Genomic DNA, 17,107 nt, shown 5'->3' with positions numbered 1-17,107 from the left:
GGGGGGGGGGGGGGTCGTGTGTTTTGCATGGGATTGAATGGGTGATTGGACGGCTCCTTATGTCAACCAGGCTGTGGTCATCTCCTTCTGACCACTACTACCATTTCTCTCTTGCCCGTCATCATTTCGTAATTATAGTTTTTTTTTTCTTTTTTCATCCCATTTTATTTATTTATAAAAAGTTAAAATTATAAATTTAAAGCTTTTTTTCTATTTAATTTAATTTTTTTTAACAAGTTCCTCCCCTTTTAAATTATAATTAATTGATTCAAAATAGATTTGAAATTTCTAAAAATATATTAAAATAAAAAATTATCTTGAATTATCTTCGTTCAAAAACAACCCTTGTAACATTTTGTGTAATTATATGTTCATTATTGTGTTAAATAATAATAATAATGCAATAAAGTGAAGGTGGGCATGCATGGAGTGATTGATTGGGCAGGACGGAAAACAAGTCGGTCAGCTAACCCAAACAGGGCCGTACTGCGGTCAGGCCAAACCCATTCTCACCGCTCCCTAACCCTTTAGCTCCTACCTCTGAAACCTTCATTGACAGCTGCTTTAGATCATTAAAGAGAAATCATTTAGTATATCAACGTAACAATTACATCATTTAATATTGTTTTTAGAACTTTTCAATCGAGATGGGATCTTCCAATCCATCAGGTTTGAAGCCTAGCGTTCTCGCTGACCCTCGTTCTTATCTCCCATCGATATGGGATTTTTCACATTGGTTGGAGAGGAAAACGAAACATTCTTTATAAGAGTATGTAAACCTTTCCCTAATAATAAAAACCCGAAAGGAAAAGTCTAAAGAAAACAATATCTACTAGCGATAATTTTATCTGCTCGTGATCACTCTCATCCCCCAAAGACATCTAAGAAAGGTTTTTCTTTATGGTTCGTGTCTTAGATTTTTCTACTCGGATTTGAAATGTGGGAGCGGAATTGGAATTGGAATTCTAAACATTACATTCATATTTATAAAACTTTTGATGGAAGAAGAAGAAGATTGGTTGGGGAAGGATTTAAAAAGGGCAGAAAATGAGGGAGACAAAGGGGATTAATGATCAGTCACATCTAAGTACGTAAAAACAACAAAAGTAGTAAATATTCTGAATACAACTTTCCATCACCGTTCCACCAAATCTCTGTAATGGTCGGTCTGTTTTTCTCTTGTGTTTCTTATTATTGAAGTACCTAATAAATGCCCATCCAATTCCATTACTCACTTCCCCCTCTCATCTATCTTTTTCAAAAATTCCCCTTTTTCCATTTTAATTTACTAATTTTCCTCACCTTATTATTCATCATTTCAACCCAGTTCAAGTATATTATTGGTTAGATTCTTAATTTAGTAAAGAGTTATTATGTTGAAAAAAATTATAACCCAAACAATTAAGTTGGGTTTAAACAAATGTCCTAACCCGATCGAACTTAACCCATGAACACCTCTAATCTAAGCTCAAAAGTTTAGAGATGGAAAATTCTCCAAATTACCAATTTGATTATCTAATAAATTCAAATTAATTTTGGCTTGAATAAAATTAAAGTTGGCGGATGCAGGTACTTACGAGCTGAGCGTGAAGGCTGGAAGCACTGAATGAGGATTTGTTCTTCACTATCGTGGAAACCGACAAAATCCGACCCCCAAAAACGACGCCGTATTCTACATGCTCATTCGCCCTTTCTCCACCACACAACCAGGCACATTCGACATTTCCACCGTCGCCGGAATTTTAGAGTGCCGACAATCCACGACTTCTGTTTTAAAGCCGAACCTTCCGCCTCTGAACGACACCGTATTTGCTGCGAACTTCACTGTCGAAGACAAGCGTTTCTTTTTCATAGTGGGCCTTGGAACGAGGCTGTGTAATCGCCAGCCGAATCGGGCTTGTCAGGGGCCCAATGGGCCGATGATTGCGAGCCTCTATAAATAACGAGGCTTGTCAGGGGCCCAATGGGCCGATGATTGCGAGCCTCTATAAATAACGTTTTCTTTTATATGCCGCAGGACGGCTCTTTTGCAGGCCCACCATTAGGCCGGCCCAATGGGCCTTACATGGCCGACTTACCAGTGGCCCAGAACTTGTTTTCGACTTCAAGGAGGTGAGAAATGGGATGACGTTGGTGGGATTGAATTTTAACACGAAACACGCCGTGATAGCAGAAATTGTCCGCTCTAGCTTGTTACCGTCGTCGGTTTCACAACTTTAAAATTTAGTTTTAAAACACGTCGGAAGAGGTTTCTACACCATTATAAGAAATGATTCATTCCTTTCGTTCCTTTCTCCAACCAAAATGCAAGATCGCACAAAGATCCTCAAAAGTTCAATATTATCATTGTGGGGGATAGAGGATTTGTTGCTATTCACTTTCTTGCTAATAATCCAGGTGGGCGCTTACATTTTGTAAAAAAATGTAAAATCGTCTCCTCTTTACTAAGCATGACTTAATAGGTTAACACGTGTTCTCGACACCAAACCCGACCCTCTAATCTAAGACCCAAATGCTCTTACATCGCAACAAATAACCTCCCTAAACCTTTTAAAATGAATGGTGTTATAGGGCATTTAACTAGCTAGCTGCCAATGAACAACCGCCAATAGACAGTTTTGGCGGTGAATTCACTAATAACGCCGAATCCAACTAAATACAATAACTCTTGATAGATGCCTGCTATGACACATTTGCAGACTAATACCAAAAGAACAAACAAAATACATGAATTCCAAAGAACTACATATCATCATCCAACGGTCAAGAAATGTTTTCTTCAAGTTATCGAATGATGGTTAAAACCTAGAAACCTTTGTTTTCTACAAACTAATAACAAAAGTTCTTGAGATAAAACAAGGTTCTAATATATCTCAAATAATTCATAACTGACAAATTAGTTGCCTAGTAGCCGTCCATTGCCAACGAGGATCTCATGTTTCTCCATTTCTACATCAGAGTTTAAATGTAACAGCTCAAGCCCATCGCTAGCATCACTAACAGATATTGTCTTCTTTGGGCTTCCTCTCAAGGTTTTTAACATGCGTTGCTAGGTAGAGGTTTCCACACCCTTATAAAGAATGTTTCGTTTCCCTACCTGACTAACGTGTGATCTCACAGGGCTTTATAAAGAGAAGAAGTGTCATCAAGCTTCAACCAATTATTATGGGTTCAGCTCAGATATTCTTCTTATTTTCATTTCTACCGTTGCTATTCCCCACTCTTCCATCACTAGAGGCAACCCCCCTAGATAACACAAGACTATTCAGAGAATACATAGGAGCTGATGGCAATAATGTAAGATTTTCAGACGTACCTATTCATCCCGATGTCGAGTTCCACTTCATCCTCTCCTTCGCCATCGATTACACGGCTTCATCTTCTCCTTCTGCAACAAATGGCAAATTCAGAGTCTTTTGGGATGAACAAATCCTATCGCCTTCTTCTGTTTCTTCCATCAAGGCCCAGCATTCAAACGTCAAGTTCGCCCTCAGCCTCGGGGGCGATACGGCAGGCAAACAATTTGCATACTTCAAACCTAAATCCATTACATCTTGGGTTAAAAATGCTTTCGAGTCCATATCTCGTATAGTGAAGGAGTATGATATAGATGGGGTCGATATCGATTACGAACACTTCAAAGCACACCCCGATGTATTCACCGAGTGCATAGGGAAACTCCTGCTCCGTCTCAAACGTCAAAATGTTATTTCATTTGCATCCATTGCACCGTTCGACGACGACGCTGTCCAAACACATTACTTAGCTTTGTGGAGGAAGTATGGAGATCTAATAGACTATGTGAACTTCCAGTTCTATGCCTATGGAAAAGGGACCACAGTTTCTCAGTTTTTGAATCATTTTGAGACCCAAACCTCAAATTATCAAGGTGGTAAAGTTCTAGCAAGCTTTGCAACAGATGGAAGTGGAGGTTTGACACCAGAAAAAGGGTTCTTCAAGGCATGCAGAACCCTTCAAAGTAGGGGCAAACTTCATGGCATATTTGTTTGGTCAGCAGATGACTCAAAGAAGAACAAATTTCACAATGAGATACAAGCACAAAACCTTTTGGCCAATGCAGACTGATCAATCTCTTGATCAAATTGTATAAATAAGCATCAAATAATGTACCTTCTATATGTTCTTTGCAAAAAGTTGCCTTTCACCCAGTTCTTCTTCCCTATAAACATCAGAGATCAACAGGCTACAAATTCAAACAAATAAATCATTGACCAGAAGGGGTCAGGGGAAGGGTTCTAATGTCAAAATTTCACAAGAATGAACACAAAATTAGCTTCCTAAGCGATTGATAATACTTTTGGTATAAAGAATCAAAATAGAAGGATGAAATAAAGCATCAAACAATTACCATTGATAGCAATTAGTAAACTGAAGCAAGAACTGTGAGTTCATCCTTCCTTGTCTCATAAATTTCCTTTTCTTCTCTTCGTACGCTGTTGTTCCTCGGACCCATCATCACCCCCTTCTTCTAAACCTCGATTCTTCCTTTTTTTCTTCTCTTTCCTTTTCAACTCTTTGTCATCCGAAACTGGGATTTCCTCTTTCACCATAGCTCCTCCACTGTTGTTCTGAAAATCGTCATCTTCTTCTTCCCTGTTCTTCTTCTTCTTCTTCTTCTTCTTCTTCTTGGTCGACTCTGTTCCATCATCATTATCCTTGTTTGTGCTCTTTTCCTCCTCGGCGTCTCTTCTTCTCTGACCTTCACTCTTTACTTGATCCTTATCGTCACCCAAACTCTTCTTGTCCTCGTGCTTCTTTCTATCTTTTCCGCTTGCGATATTGTTCTCGACGAACTTCCCAGAAGCTTCAATTTCGCCATTGTTATCACTATTTCGAGATTTACTGTAACTTCGCCTGGCTCCATCCTCGCGTTCGTCATCTTCAATCTTAGCATGTCTATCCTCGCTCTTTTTCTTGTGCTTTTTTCCTTTTTTCTCAACTGCTACAACGCTCTTATCTTTATCACTTGATTCCACATCCATCTCTACTTTTCGGTTAGGTTTATCTTCAATTTCAGTTTTCAAGTCCCCGACCTTTCTCTTTCGGTATTCACCCGATGCATCCTCAAAATCACCACTCCCACCGCTTTCCTTTTCCGTCTTCCCATCCTTCCCATCCTCAGATTGAACATTAAAACTCGGCTTACCGCTTCTTCCATCTTTTGCTCTTAGATACAGAGGATTTTTCTTCTCGTCGTCTTCGATCCAATGTGGATTACCTCTGGAAGCCTCTGGATCGTTTGAAGCCTCGGATCCGTGATGCCGGTGCTTCCGATCAGACCGCGAAGATTTCAACTCCTTGTGGAGCTGCTTTAACTCGTTGAAAGAGGCGGAGGCGCGTCTCAGATAGGCGCAGATTGCTTTCGAAGCGCCATTGTCGACGGAGAGAAAGGAGGAGAGAGTGGACGCCGCTTTTGAGATAGAGATTGGCTTCGAAGAAACGATACTTCCGGTGACGGTCTTCATCGCCCCCTCCCTAGCGTTTTAGGGTTTAAGGGAAGAAGGAAATATACTGCGCTAGTGATTAACTTTATAAATTATATATTAGCGACTAATATCATTTTATAAATGTTCTTTATTGATGACACAAAAACGCATATATAAAAATTTAATAAAATAATTTTTTTTTCTTATTTCTTACTAGAGAAAAAATAAAAATATATAATAAGTTTAAATACTTATTATATATATATATTTTTATATGACATGATCAAAATATCAATCCACCATGAGGTTGATGTCAAATACATGAATACAGAGAAATATCTGTATGTATTTATTACGTTAATATTTATTAATGATTTTTTCTTTAGTTAAAAAATCTAAGGAAGAATCCTACGTTAAAATAATAATTAGTATTTTATCTACATAATTATATCTAAATTTATTTATCAGTAAATAGGTTTACATCTCATTATTTCAGTTTTAATCAATTTATCATGTTTTATGTGATACAGACGAAAAGATAATGTAAGATTTTTATGGGTAAGATATATTCTATTTAATTAGAAGTCTATTTATTGATTATCAACTTGTACATAGTTTAACTATAGTTGACTTACTTGAAGTCAAAAGGTTAACTGTACTCGAAAAAATAAAAATATATTTATTTATTTATTTTTAATTTTACAGGGCATAAAAGTCAACAAATGACAATGACAAATAACTCAGACCAACAAAATTATTAAAAAAGGAGGCAGAGGAGATTATTTCACCAACCACCATTACATTACAACATTCTTATTACATTGGGCAAAAAGATTAAATAAGCACTAAAAAATTTAAAGCTTTGAAGCCAAACAAAATTTCACAAGCTAAAGCGATCCAACGGTCCACAATGCTGCAGAACTAGGAAGGTGATTTTGATCAGAACCAACAAGGAAACTTATGATCATCAGAACACACTGAGGTCAAGAGCTTTTACATCCAAATCTGGAGCTTTATTATTAGCATCTTTTTCGGGTTCGACGGTCTGGAAAAGAGACGCTTCGAGCTCGGGAGGATGCTGAAAAATAACCAGATATGTTATGAAATGAAGCTTCTTCATGAACATGATGATAAAATATTCAATATTTTCATCAGTAGAAGGTGAAGTAAGCTCTTTTGAGATTGTGTTTGTAGTTTACCATGCATCGAACGAGCGCCCAATTAACGCCTCGGAAGAAAGGATGTCGTTTGATTTCATTCGCTCCTTCTCGAGAACCCAATCGGTTTTTGGCGTCTCTATGCAGTAACCTACAGATTAACTGCTTCACACTGAGACTAGCCTGAAACATAAGAAAATAGAAGACTTAAATGTATTTCAATTAAAAGGAGAGGATTTCACTAATAGATATTGTTTGTTACGTATTGTCGTCAGCCTCATAGTTTTAAAAAACGCGTGTGTTAGGAAGAGGTTTCCACACCCTTATAAGGGGAGCTTCGTTGCCCTCTCCAACCGATGTGGGACCTCACAATTCACTCCCTTAAAGGCCCAACGTCCTCGCTGGCACACCACTCGGTGTCAGGCACTGATACCATTTGTAACAACCTAAACCCATTGCTAGCAGATATTGTCCACTTTTGCCTGTTAGGTATCACTGTCAATCTCACAGTTTTAAAACGCGTCTATTAGGAAGAGGTTTCCACACCCTTGTAAGGAGTGGTTCATTCCCCTCTCCAACTGATATAGGATCTCACAATCCACCCCCTCTTAGGGGCCCAGCTTCCTCATTGGCACACTGTCTAGTGTCAGGCTCTGATACCATTTGTAACAGTCTAAACCCACCGCTAGCAGATATTGTCCGTTTTGACCCGTTACGTATCGCTGTCAGTCTCACAGTTTTAAAACGAGTCTATTAGGGAGAGGTTTCCACACCCTTATAAGGGATGTTTCGTTTCCCTCTCCAACCGATATGAGACCTCACATTCTATATTAGGAACAGTTAGTAAAGGGTCAGATACTTCGAAAGTCTTTACCGATATACTTCTTGGAAACTTAAGATCCTTATGAAGAATGTTAGCGAAAGTCTTTTGCCTTGTCTTCCCTCTAAAGGGTGTGTAGCCATAGAGCATCTCATATAGAAGGATACCTGAATTGTAAGCCACAAGGGAACATAAGTAAAGGGAATTCAAATATAATCCTCAAATATTTTCAATAAGAAAAGAGCATAATGAAAATTACCCAAAGCCCACCAGTCCACTGCACTAGTATGGCCAGCCCCAGTAATAATTTCCTGCAAGAATTCAACACCGAAAACGATATAGAACTCGACGAGTTACACATTCACAACACGTAAAAACGAGAAAAAATCGGAGTTTGAAGTTTCATGAAAATGAACAAATGTTATAGTATTTGTTGTTTTGGAGTCGAAGTTTGGCGTTTGCTAATACAAACCGGTGCTATGTACTCTTCGGTTCCGACAAAGGAGTTCGATGCTCGCATAGGTTCGGCCATAAAGACGGGAGCCTGTTGAGCTCTTGATTGTTTTTTCTTCTCATTTGTTGTTGGAAGCAAAAGCTGCAGAATTGCAGAATTCACATCAAGAGAAGTCCTATGATTTGTAAATGAAAACTTTACACTCTTCAAATATAATTGATGTTGAACAATTGGAATACCTGAGGTTTACAAGACGTCAAACATGACAAGTCGAAATCCGTCAAGGCAACGTGTCCATTGCCTTGTAGTAGAACATTCTCGGGCTTTAGATCCCGGTAAATTATCCCTGAAACGACACGTAAAATTCAGAGCAAGAAACTTGAAGGGTCACTTTTCACTTTCTCCATCACAAGCTGTAACAGCCCAAGCCCACTGCTAGCGGATATTGTCCTCTTTGAGATTTCCCTTTCGGGATTGCCCTCAAGATTTTAAAACGCGTCTGCTAGGCAGAGGTTTCCACACTCTTATAAAGAATGTTTCGTTCCCCTCTCCAACCGATGTGGGATCTCACACAAACCCGACCTTACCTTGACAATGAAGGTACTCCAATGCGACGATAACTTCAGCAGCATAAAACCTACATTCATTGGTCATTTTACATCAGTGAGACATAATGAGTGTTAGAACGCCATGATTTGGCTTAATGTTACCTCACAGCATCTTCCTTCAAGACCTTTGTGGGCTGTCTGTCCAAAAGCAGAAACAGTTCTCCACCAGGACAGTAATCAGTTATAAGACAAACATGTGTTTTTGTCTGCAAAATAGCTCAAACTTTAGAATTTAATTTATCAGACCATAAAAACGAACGAGAACGTAATAACGAACAAGCTACCATTGAAAAGACCAAAGGAACGAGGAAAACAACTACCTATACTAAAGCACAGGCTAATACGAGCCCACCAGAAGAAGCAAGGCTTAACTTAAATATATATCAATTTCTTTGCATATATTGTACTTCCTAACCTGAAACGACGCGTATAATGCAGGAAGAAAAGGATGATCCAACATGTCGAGTATTTCCCTCTCGGCGCAAGCTCGATGCACCTGAACGTATTAAGGCCTCGTTCGTTACCGAAAGCAAAGTGAAACGTAATAGAATTTCTAACATGAACCAATGAAAATGTATTCAAAACCTTGTTACGGTTGAGCATAACACCCTTATCCATTGCCTTCATTGCAAAAAATTGATCAGTTCCACACAGTTCTACCAAATGCACGCTGCAGCCAACAATGTAAACAATGATTGGTGCTTCCTTATTGATACCAGTCGGCTAAAATAACGGCGATCGATTCAGAATACGACCGATATAAACGGGATAGAAACAACACAAACCTGCCAGTATCGCCGGATCCCAAAGGTTTGACTGGCTTGAAATGTTTCAGTTCGATCTGTTCTCCGCTGTCTAAAATCTGTAACAGAAGAGGACAACATCTGTTAACGATAGCGGAGATAGCGGAAATTGTGAGCCTCATAAACAGATTAATACCAGCAATTCATGTTTCTTGGTTCACTTTTATATACTATTATGTAAAAACATTACCTTCTGGATAGCTTTCCAGGAAGGACTATCCTTTCTGTGAGGTTTAGGTTGAACCATCTTAGAATGATTTGCCCATAAATCATCTGGTGTCTGTAGGTCGCAGAAATTTCTTGTGAGAAACAGAAAGAAACTTCAAATTGTTGCAAGAAATGCATAAGGATTCATCGTACCAAATTGGCGTCGGGAAGTTCTCGAGCTGCCAAATCGACATTTTCTGCAGTTTCTTTTATCTGGCAGTGGAAATCGAGCAACGTCACGAAATGGTAATACTCTATTTAGTTCAATGAAATACATGTCATTACTTTATTGTGAGATCCCATATCGGTTAGAGAGGGGAACGAAACATTCTTTATAAGGGTATGAAAACCTCTCACTAACGGACGCGTTTTAAAAATCTTGAGAGGAAGCCCGAAAGGGAAAGCCTAAAGAAGACAATATCTGTTAGCGGTGGACTTGGTCTGTTACAAATAGTATTAGAGCCAGACACCGGGCAGTTAGCCAGCGAGGATGCTGGGCTCCGAAGGGAGGTGGGATTGTGAGATTCCACATCGATTGGAGAGGGAAACGAAATATTCTTTATAAAGAGTGTGGAAACCTCTCCCTAGCAAACACGTTTTAAAACCTTGAGGGAAAGCCCGGAAGGGAAAGTCCAAAAAGGACAACATTTGGCCGTGGGCTTGGGCTATTACAAATGGTATCAGAGCTAGACACCGGGCAGTGTGCTAGCGAGGACGCAGGGCCCCGAAGGGAGGTGGATTGTGAGATCCCACATCGATTTGAGAGACCAACAAGTGTCAGGGAATACACTGGGTCCCGAAGAGGGGGGATTGTGAGATCCCACGTCGACTGGAGAGGGGAACGAGTGCTAGAGAGCATGGTGAGCCTCGAAGGGGGGTCAAATGTGGAAACCTCTCCCTAGTAGACGTGTTTTAAAAACCTTGAGGGGAAGCCCGAAAGGAAACCCCAAAGAGGACAATATCTACTAGCGGTGGCCTTGATCTCTTACATTTCACGTGCAAGACTAAATTCCAAATGCAGAGAATCTTAAAGCGTGACGATGTTCATATAGAAACAACCAACCAATTTTTCGCCGTGCTTCGCAGTAGTTTCCGGTATGGAATTGCTTAGCGGTTCGACATGCTGACTACCATCGAGTTGAACTCCAATGAAATACTGAACTTCTCCCTGTTAGCAAAAGCAATCACTTATCTTTTTCGGCTCAAAACCACGGCCGTGTTACACATAAAACAGCCTCTCGAAATCCGACCGATATGAGATACGTATTAAAAGTTAAAATGTTGGAGAAGTGTACCTTCTGGTCACGCATAGGTTGTAGATGAAACAGGTTCCAAAACTTCTTACCTGAATTGAGATTCATTAAGCAAAAAACAAGTCTTAAAGAACACTCAAACAAGCATCATAGTACTTAACGAAGAACAAGCATACCACTTTTTGTGTAGTTAATAAGCTGCACGGTAACTTCGGTTTGGTTGTCGATTGCATCTCTTATTTTCTTGACGGTCGCTCGATCGGTTTCGGGACCTTGCAGAAATCTACAACATATCCAGAATAAGAATAAATATTGTAATGTTCATTCAACTAAAGCTTACATGAAGTATGAACATGCCTGCAATTTCTTCCCAAGATTTCTTCTCTACTGTACTCGGTTAGCTCCAGGAAGCTATCAGAAGCAAAGATCTGAATATGGATAATAAACACGTAACTTCCTTAATGCTTACGTTACATAAAACCGACACGGTAAGAGTTGAAGTAAGGATCTTACAATGGGATTGTCGGGCAATCTAGGATCGGTAATGACGAAGTTTTTCTCTATACGTTCGAGGGTGGTAGCTAAATCAATACCCTTCCTCATTTCCCTCTGCCTTACTTTGTCGTCGACACTATCTGGTCTATCGTCGTCATCGGTGTCGTTATCGTCGTCGGAACCATCTTCAACGTCGATGATATCAACATTTGATTGACTTTTCCTCATAATCCTTAATCATAGGAAGAGGTCATATTAGAAACTTTTAAGTCTAAGATTATTCAAACTCACAAACATATAATTTATTAAAAGAGTTCATTTGAATTTAGTTAATATATTTTTACTCGCTAGACCAACAGAACAAAGGTGATTCTGTTCATGCTTTAGACAATTCGGCTACCAGTCCTTGTGGGAATCTCAAATTGTCTCTCTAAACCAGATCGAAACTTTCCTAGCCTCTTCCTATTATCCCCTACTCATTTTCGAGTTCAGGGTTCAGACACCCTTCTCCTCTACTCGTTACCCGTTAGTTGTTCTTTTTGAATTTGGTTTTGCTTGGTTGGGGTCTTTATTATTTAGACGGTAACTTAGTGCTTGCCTAAACCCTTTGCATCTATTTCCAGCTTGATATGGACCCGGGCCTGGGATTGTCATGCCACTCGTAAGCGATATTTAAATTTTTATTTTATAATGAAAAATAGTAAATAAATATAAAAACATATATTATTTTAGGCGGAAAAAAAAAAAGGAAAAAAAAGAAACCGTACCCCATAAATGAACGACGGCTAGACTTCTTGGGTTTCTTGTCGGGAACCTCATTGATACGCTGCATCGACCTTCGACTTCCTCGTCCAGTTGAAGCTGCAGCGCTCTCTGACTTTCGCCTAACCATACCAGTTTCAAATCTGTCGCCGTCATTATCCCCGCCGGCGCCGGATTTTCTAAATAGCCGACGGTTCATAGATTCACTTAGAGCCCGAGGCCTAGACTCACTTAGAGACCGTGGCCTTTTCACCGCCTGCACAAGCTCCGTTACCGAGCTGGTAGCCATCTCCTTCTGACGTGCTGCAACAAAATTACCCAAATTTGATCACTTTTACAGCCAAATTCACATTTTTTACACATTCATGTAAAAGATCATAAAGAAGTTGAAAGGAAGGGCAATACCGTCATAACGAATCAAGGATTCTGGCAAGCCATTGGGACGGACCATCTTATCTTTGAACCCCTCTGTGTGTTTGCTCACCTCCACTTGCATTCTGCCACATCAGTAAACCCATTAAAAAAATTAATTAAACTCATAGATTCGTGAACTTTCGATCTTGTATCTAATAAGTCACTGAGTTTCAAAGGCGTTTGAAAAAGTTCTCGAACTTCCACTGTAGTGTCCCATAAAATAGAACTTTGTGGGTAAGAGAACCTAAACGTTCAATATCAGCTCGTGAATTTTCAAGATATCAGATTCATTGCCCGAATCCATGTTGTATAATTGAAAGAAGTTGACCTTCTTACTTCTCTCATGTTACAATCCACTTCCTACCGAGCCCCCTTTCTCCTTTGTCTACAGAGACAAAGTGGAGGACTAGTACCAACAGTTCATCACGGAAGAAAGGTGTAACAGCTCAAGTCCACTGCTAGTAGATATTTGTCCGCTTTGGCATGTTACGTATCACCGTCAGTCTCACGGTTTTAAAACATGTCTACTAAGGAGAGGTTATCACACCCTTATAAGGAATGCTTTGTTCCCCTTCCAACCGACGTGGGATCTCACAATCCACCCCTCTTGGGGCCTAGCATCCTCACTACCACGCCGTTTGGTGTCTGGCTCTGATACCATTTGTAATAGTCCAAGCCCACCACTAGTAGATATTGTCTGATTTAGCCCGTTACGTATTACTGTCAGCCTCATGGTTTTAAAACGTGTCTACTAGGGAGAGGTTTCCACACCCTTATAAGAAATGTTTCGTTCCCCTCTCCAACCGACGTGGGATCTCACAAAATGACTCATTAAGCCAAGATTACTAACTAATACTATCTAATCGTAATAGAATAGAAAAGAACGGTTTTTAACCTATCAGATACACGAAAAAGATCAGACGGTGAAGATTTAAGGAAGATAGAAGAGGGAGAGGCCCACATTCTATCACAATCAAGCATTGAATCAATAGGCAAGAGAAGAATACAAATTAAAAGAAAAGTTGGGAAGAAAATTATTAAAGGAGCTTGGGAGAATGCCCACTTCATGTTCATCATGTGATATGTTTTTGTAAGTTGTAGCACAAATCAAACTCATTCATAATAAAAGGTACTTGGATTTTGGGATGCCCCATATGCCAAAATCTTCCCTTCATAACACATACATCCTACACACACACATTGCTTCCTTATTTCATGGCTTTGGAATTGTTTTTTTCCCATAATTGACTTCATTTCTCCCTCCCAAAAGTACACTCTCTCGTGAGTTCATATCCATAGCCCTGCCCTACCTATCTATCATCCCTATGTCACCTCAAAAACTTTTGAAATCACCGATGAGTTGTAACAGTCCAAGCCCACCGCTAGCAGATATTGTCCACTTTGGACCGTTACATATCGTCGTTAGCCTCACGGTTTTAAAACATGTCTGCTAGAGAGAGGCTTCCACACCCTTATAAGGAATGTTTCGTTCCCTCTCCAACTGATGTGGGATCTCACAATAGGCGGTGTGTCAGCGAGGACGCTGGCACCCAAAGGGGTGAATTGTGAGACCCCACATCGATTGGAGAGGGGAACGGAGCATTCCTTATAAGGGCATGGAAACCTCTCCCTAACAGACGTGTTTTAAAATCATGAGGCTAACGTCAATATATAACGGGCCAAAGCGGACAATATCAGCTAGCAGTAGATTTGGGTTGTTACATTAGTCCTCGATCCCATGGGTGGAGCGACGAAAGAAAGGAGAAAGTCAATCAACAGTTCCGCTCTAGTTTGACCTTCTATCGCATATGTAAAATGTTAAAACGTAAAATTTTCATCCCTCTTAATTGGATCAGCCCTCGACTTAGACTAGTATTAGAGCCTATTTAGAACGACTATTCCTACGTGCTCAAAGACGTATTTGTTAAATTACAAATATAACCCCGGACCTTAAAGGTTCGTGTATATTTGGTTCCACAACTTTCAAAATTACAAAACTAGTCTTAAATTTTTTAAATCTGCCCGACACAAACTCCAAAATTCAAGGACTAAACTTGTAATTTAATCGAAGAAAGCTAAATTTTAGGTGCACGATGGATATAAACAGGGAGATATAAGGACTAACCCAATAAATTTGAGAACCTTGCCGTCATCATCTTTGATGGGTGAAATTGTAAGAAGATTCCAAAAAGGGGTCCCATCTTTCTTGTAATTCAACAACCTTCCACAGTAACTCGTCCCAGCTTGTAAACCCTCCCGGATCTTGGCCACATCTTCAGGGTCTGTGTCTGCACCCTGTAAAAATCGACTGCAAATCCAAAGATTTATAATTATTACTACAATTTAAAGAAATTTAGTATCAATTTCTTTCTTCAATTATGAAGAAATTTGCTTAATTCTTCTGCAATTTCATAATTATTACTACAATTTAAAGAATAAATTCAGCAGAAATTTGCATATAAACGTGTTGAAAATGGATACCAGTTTCTTCCGATGACCTCCTTGGAGGTGTAGCCGGTCATTTTGAAGAATCCGGCGCTGGCGTACATAATCGGATAATCAGGTTTCGTAGCATCAGAAACCACGAATGTTTGTTGAAAAGTCGACAGAGCGTCTTTCAAATCCTCGGAGACTCGAGGAAACCCCCTTTCTCTTCCCCCTTCTTCCGACATGTCGCCCGAACTTCGCACCGAGTTATTGGAAGCTCTTCTGGAATTCTCTTGTTTAATATTCGGTTCATCGCCGCCGGAAGTTCGAACTCCGACTCCCTGAGGCTTTCCTGTCTCCGTATCGGTTTTCAGTACCAATCCCCACTCGGCAGCGCGTAAAGCAGCGGAGCCGACTTCGTCCGCCGATTGCGGCTTTTCTAACGGCGGTTTGTCGCTGAGAATCGCCGAGATGGTTTTCTGGACGACCGGCGATGAAGGTTGCGGTGGAGCGTTCGAGTCCTTGAAGGCCATCCATGACGTTATCTCGTCGCCGGTTTTACTCGCCGGTTTAGCGGCGAGTTTGGCCGAGTCCGCCTCCGCCCAATTGGACCACGTTGGGTTCGCTCGAGAAATGGAGTTGATCGAATGGGATGAATACGCGGCCGAGGGATTGAAAACCTCTAGCGATCCTCGCGCGTCCCGAGGAAATGGCTCGAGAGGCGAGGAGTTTGACGATGGTTTATCCAACGGTTCCATTAGGTCTCTGCATGAACATCACAATATCAAAATGTGGAATTATATATATAAATCATAATTTTCTTACAAACCTTATCCACTTTAATTCAAAAATTATTTAATTACACGTAAAAATCATTTTATCATCTAAAAATAATTTAAAATTCAAAATTTTTTTAAACCCAATATTAGATATTACCATTTTTTTAAGTGCGAATCCATGTGGACTAGTCATGAAACGGTAGGGCATAGACAAGACGACGACATTTTGTTGATTGATGGACGACAAATTATGTAAGTTAAAAAGATATTACGATCATTTGGCAAAAACCCGTCTTGTGTAGTGACCAGCTCGAACACCTCAATCAATCTATTTCTAGCTCTCGTACTATGAAGGGTATTATGGTAAAATTTATATATTATTTTCAAAGAAACAGGATATGAAATGGTATTACAACGATCTAAAACGAAGAATTTAGTTCATTAGGTCGTTTTAAATAATAATATTTATTTATAATTCATAAACGAGAAAAATAAAAACAAATATTATTTTGTTTAATTATTTAATATGAGGAAGGCTTACCTCGGAGAAAGGTGGTTGAAAGAATTGGAAGAAGCGGAGAAGAGCGGCGGTGGGGAGAACGGGGAAAACGGGACTTTTTAAAAGCGCCTTTTGGAATAAAAAAAAAATGAAGGATTGAAAGAATGAGTGGAAAAGGTTAAGGCTCTCCCATTCCTCAAAGGACCCCCCAAATATGCCACATGCTTCACAAATTTCCATGCACCGTAAATTGTAGCTCGGTTTCATATACTTATTACTCTCGAACTCGAGTTTACGAGAAGTTTTTATTATAATATGAAGATTATAAGAGATCTACACCTCTCGATATAAAACTATTCTCAATAAGTCATGACAGTGACTGCACTGGCTTTGAAGCACCACAATCGTAGAGTTCGAATTGTACAAATGAATACAAAAATTGTTGAGACATAATTCACTGCATTGAATCCTTTTAAACAAACCAAAACATCCTCGTGATATCATCCATTTAGAAACTTCTAGCATCCATTAGCATTGAATGTGCATTTCAACATTGAGTAATAGGACGATTTTGTCTCAACTCTTGCCATTGCCTCTTTTATGTTCCAATAACTTTACAAAGTATTAGTAAGAGGCATTTTAGGAAGATCAAAAGAAAAGTAGAAAGAATTTTGCTTAAAGTAGACAATGTCATATTTGTTAAAGATGCAAATAATAGATCCTCTCTCATTGATATGAGACATTTTGGGGAAACCCAAAGCAAAGTGGACAAATATCCGTAAAAATTATTGTTCTCATCCACTGTAAAAGTTTTTTGTTTTTATCATTAATATCAAATACCGATTGCGATAGATTATTTTACTTCTTGTCACTCTTAATATTTGTCTTAAATACCACAATTTGCTCGGAATATAGACAATAAGTGAAAATAATATATATATATATATATATATATATATATATATATATATATTTTTTTTTT

The 17,107-nt window shown here is 39.3% G+C and overlaps 3 protein-coding genes across 7 annotated transcripts; 1 reads left to right on the top strand and 2 right to left on the bottom strand.

Annotated features, from left to right (window-relative positions):
- The first annotated feature begins 1,563 nt into the window (after positions 1-1,563).
- LOC111448631 (chitinase 2-like) lies at positions 1,564-4,086 on the top strand. Its single transcript, XM_023088319.1, has 2 exons — positions 1,564-1,569; positions 3,121-4,086. The coding sequence occupies exons 1-2, from the start codon at positions 1,564-1,566 to the stop codon at positions 4,084-4,086; spliced, it is 972 nt and encodes a 323-aa protein (XP_022944087.1).
- Positions 3,124-5,542, bottom strand: LOC111448174 (glutamic acid-rich protein-like). Of its 5 annotated transcripts, none has more exons than XM_023087625.1 (3): positions 4,370-5,542; positions 4,132-4,180; positions 3,124-3,745 (listed from the first exon to the last, which is right to left on the bottom strand). In XM_023087625.1, the coding sequence occupies exon 1, from the start codon at positions 5,484-5,486 to the stop codon at positions 4,425-4,427; it is 1,062 nt and encodes a 353-aa protein (XP_022943393.1). In that variant the 5' UTR covers positions 5,487-5,542; the 3' UTR covers positions 3,124-3,745; positions 4,132-4,180; positions 4,370-4,424. The 5 variants fall into 5 exon arrangements, with proteins under 5 accessions (XP_022943393.1, XP_022943398.1, XP_022943395.1 ...); XM_023087630.1 differs by having other exon boundaries at positions 3,124-3,538; XM_023087627.1 differs by having other exon boundaries at positions 3,141-3,246; positions 3,317-4,180.
- Positions 5,543-6,176: 634 nt separating this feature from the next.
- Positions 6,177-16,253, bottom strand: LOC111448171 (phototropin-1-like). Its single transcript, XM_023087623.1, has 23 exons — positions 16,168-16,253; positions 14,902-15,612; positions 14,546-14,728; positions 12,412-12,503; positions 12,012-12,309; positions 11,263-11,476; positions 11,107-11,177; positions 10,926-11,032; positions 10,792-10,841; positions 10,560-10,664; positions 9,650-9,709; positions 9,480-9,569; positions 9,272-9,348; positions 9,072-9,156; positions 8,902-8,982; positions 8,589-8,692; positions 8,466-8,515; positions 8,118-8,224; positions 7,897-8,019; positions 7,684-7,735; positions 7,479-7,591; positions 6,647-6,787; positions 6,177-6,525 (listed from the first exon to the last, which is right to left on the bottom strand). Exons 2-23 carry the CDS (start codon positions 15,603-15,605, stop codon positions 6,415-6,417), a joined length of 3,018 nt encoding a protein of 1,005 aa, XP_022943391.1. The 5' UTR covers positions 15,606-15,612; positions 16,168-16,253; the 3' UTR covers positions 6,177-6,414.
- Positions 16,254-17,107: the final 854 nt, after the last annotated feature.

The sequence above is a fragment of the Cucurbita moschata genome, unplaced genomic scaffold (genome assembly GCF_002738365.1).
Source record: "Cucurbita moschata cultivar Rifu unplaced genomic scaffold, Cmos_1.0 Cmo_Scf00010, whole genome shotgun sequence".
NCBI lineage: Eukaryota > Viridiplantae > Streptophyta > Magnoliopsida > Cucurbitales > Cucurbitaceae > Cucurbita > Cucurbita moschata.
The sequence above is the reverse complement of the archived record's forward strand: the minus strand, read 5'-3'. Positions and strand labels throughout refer to the sequence as shown.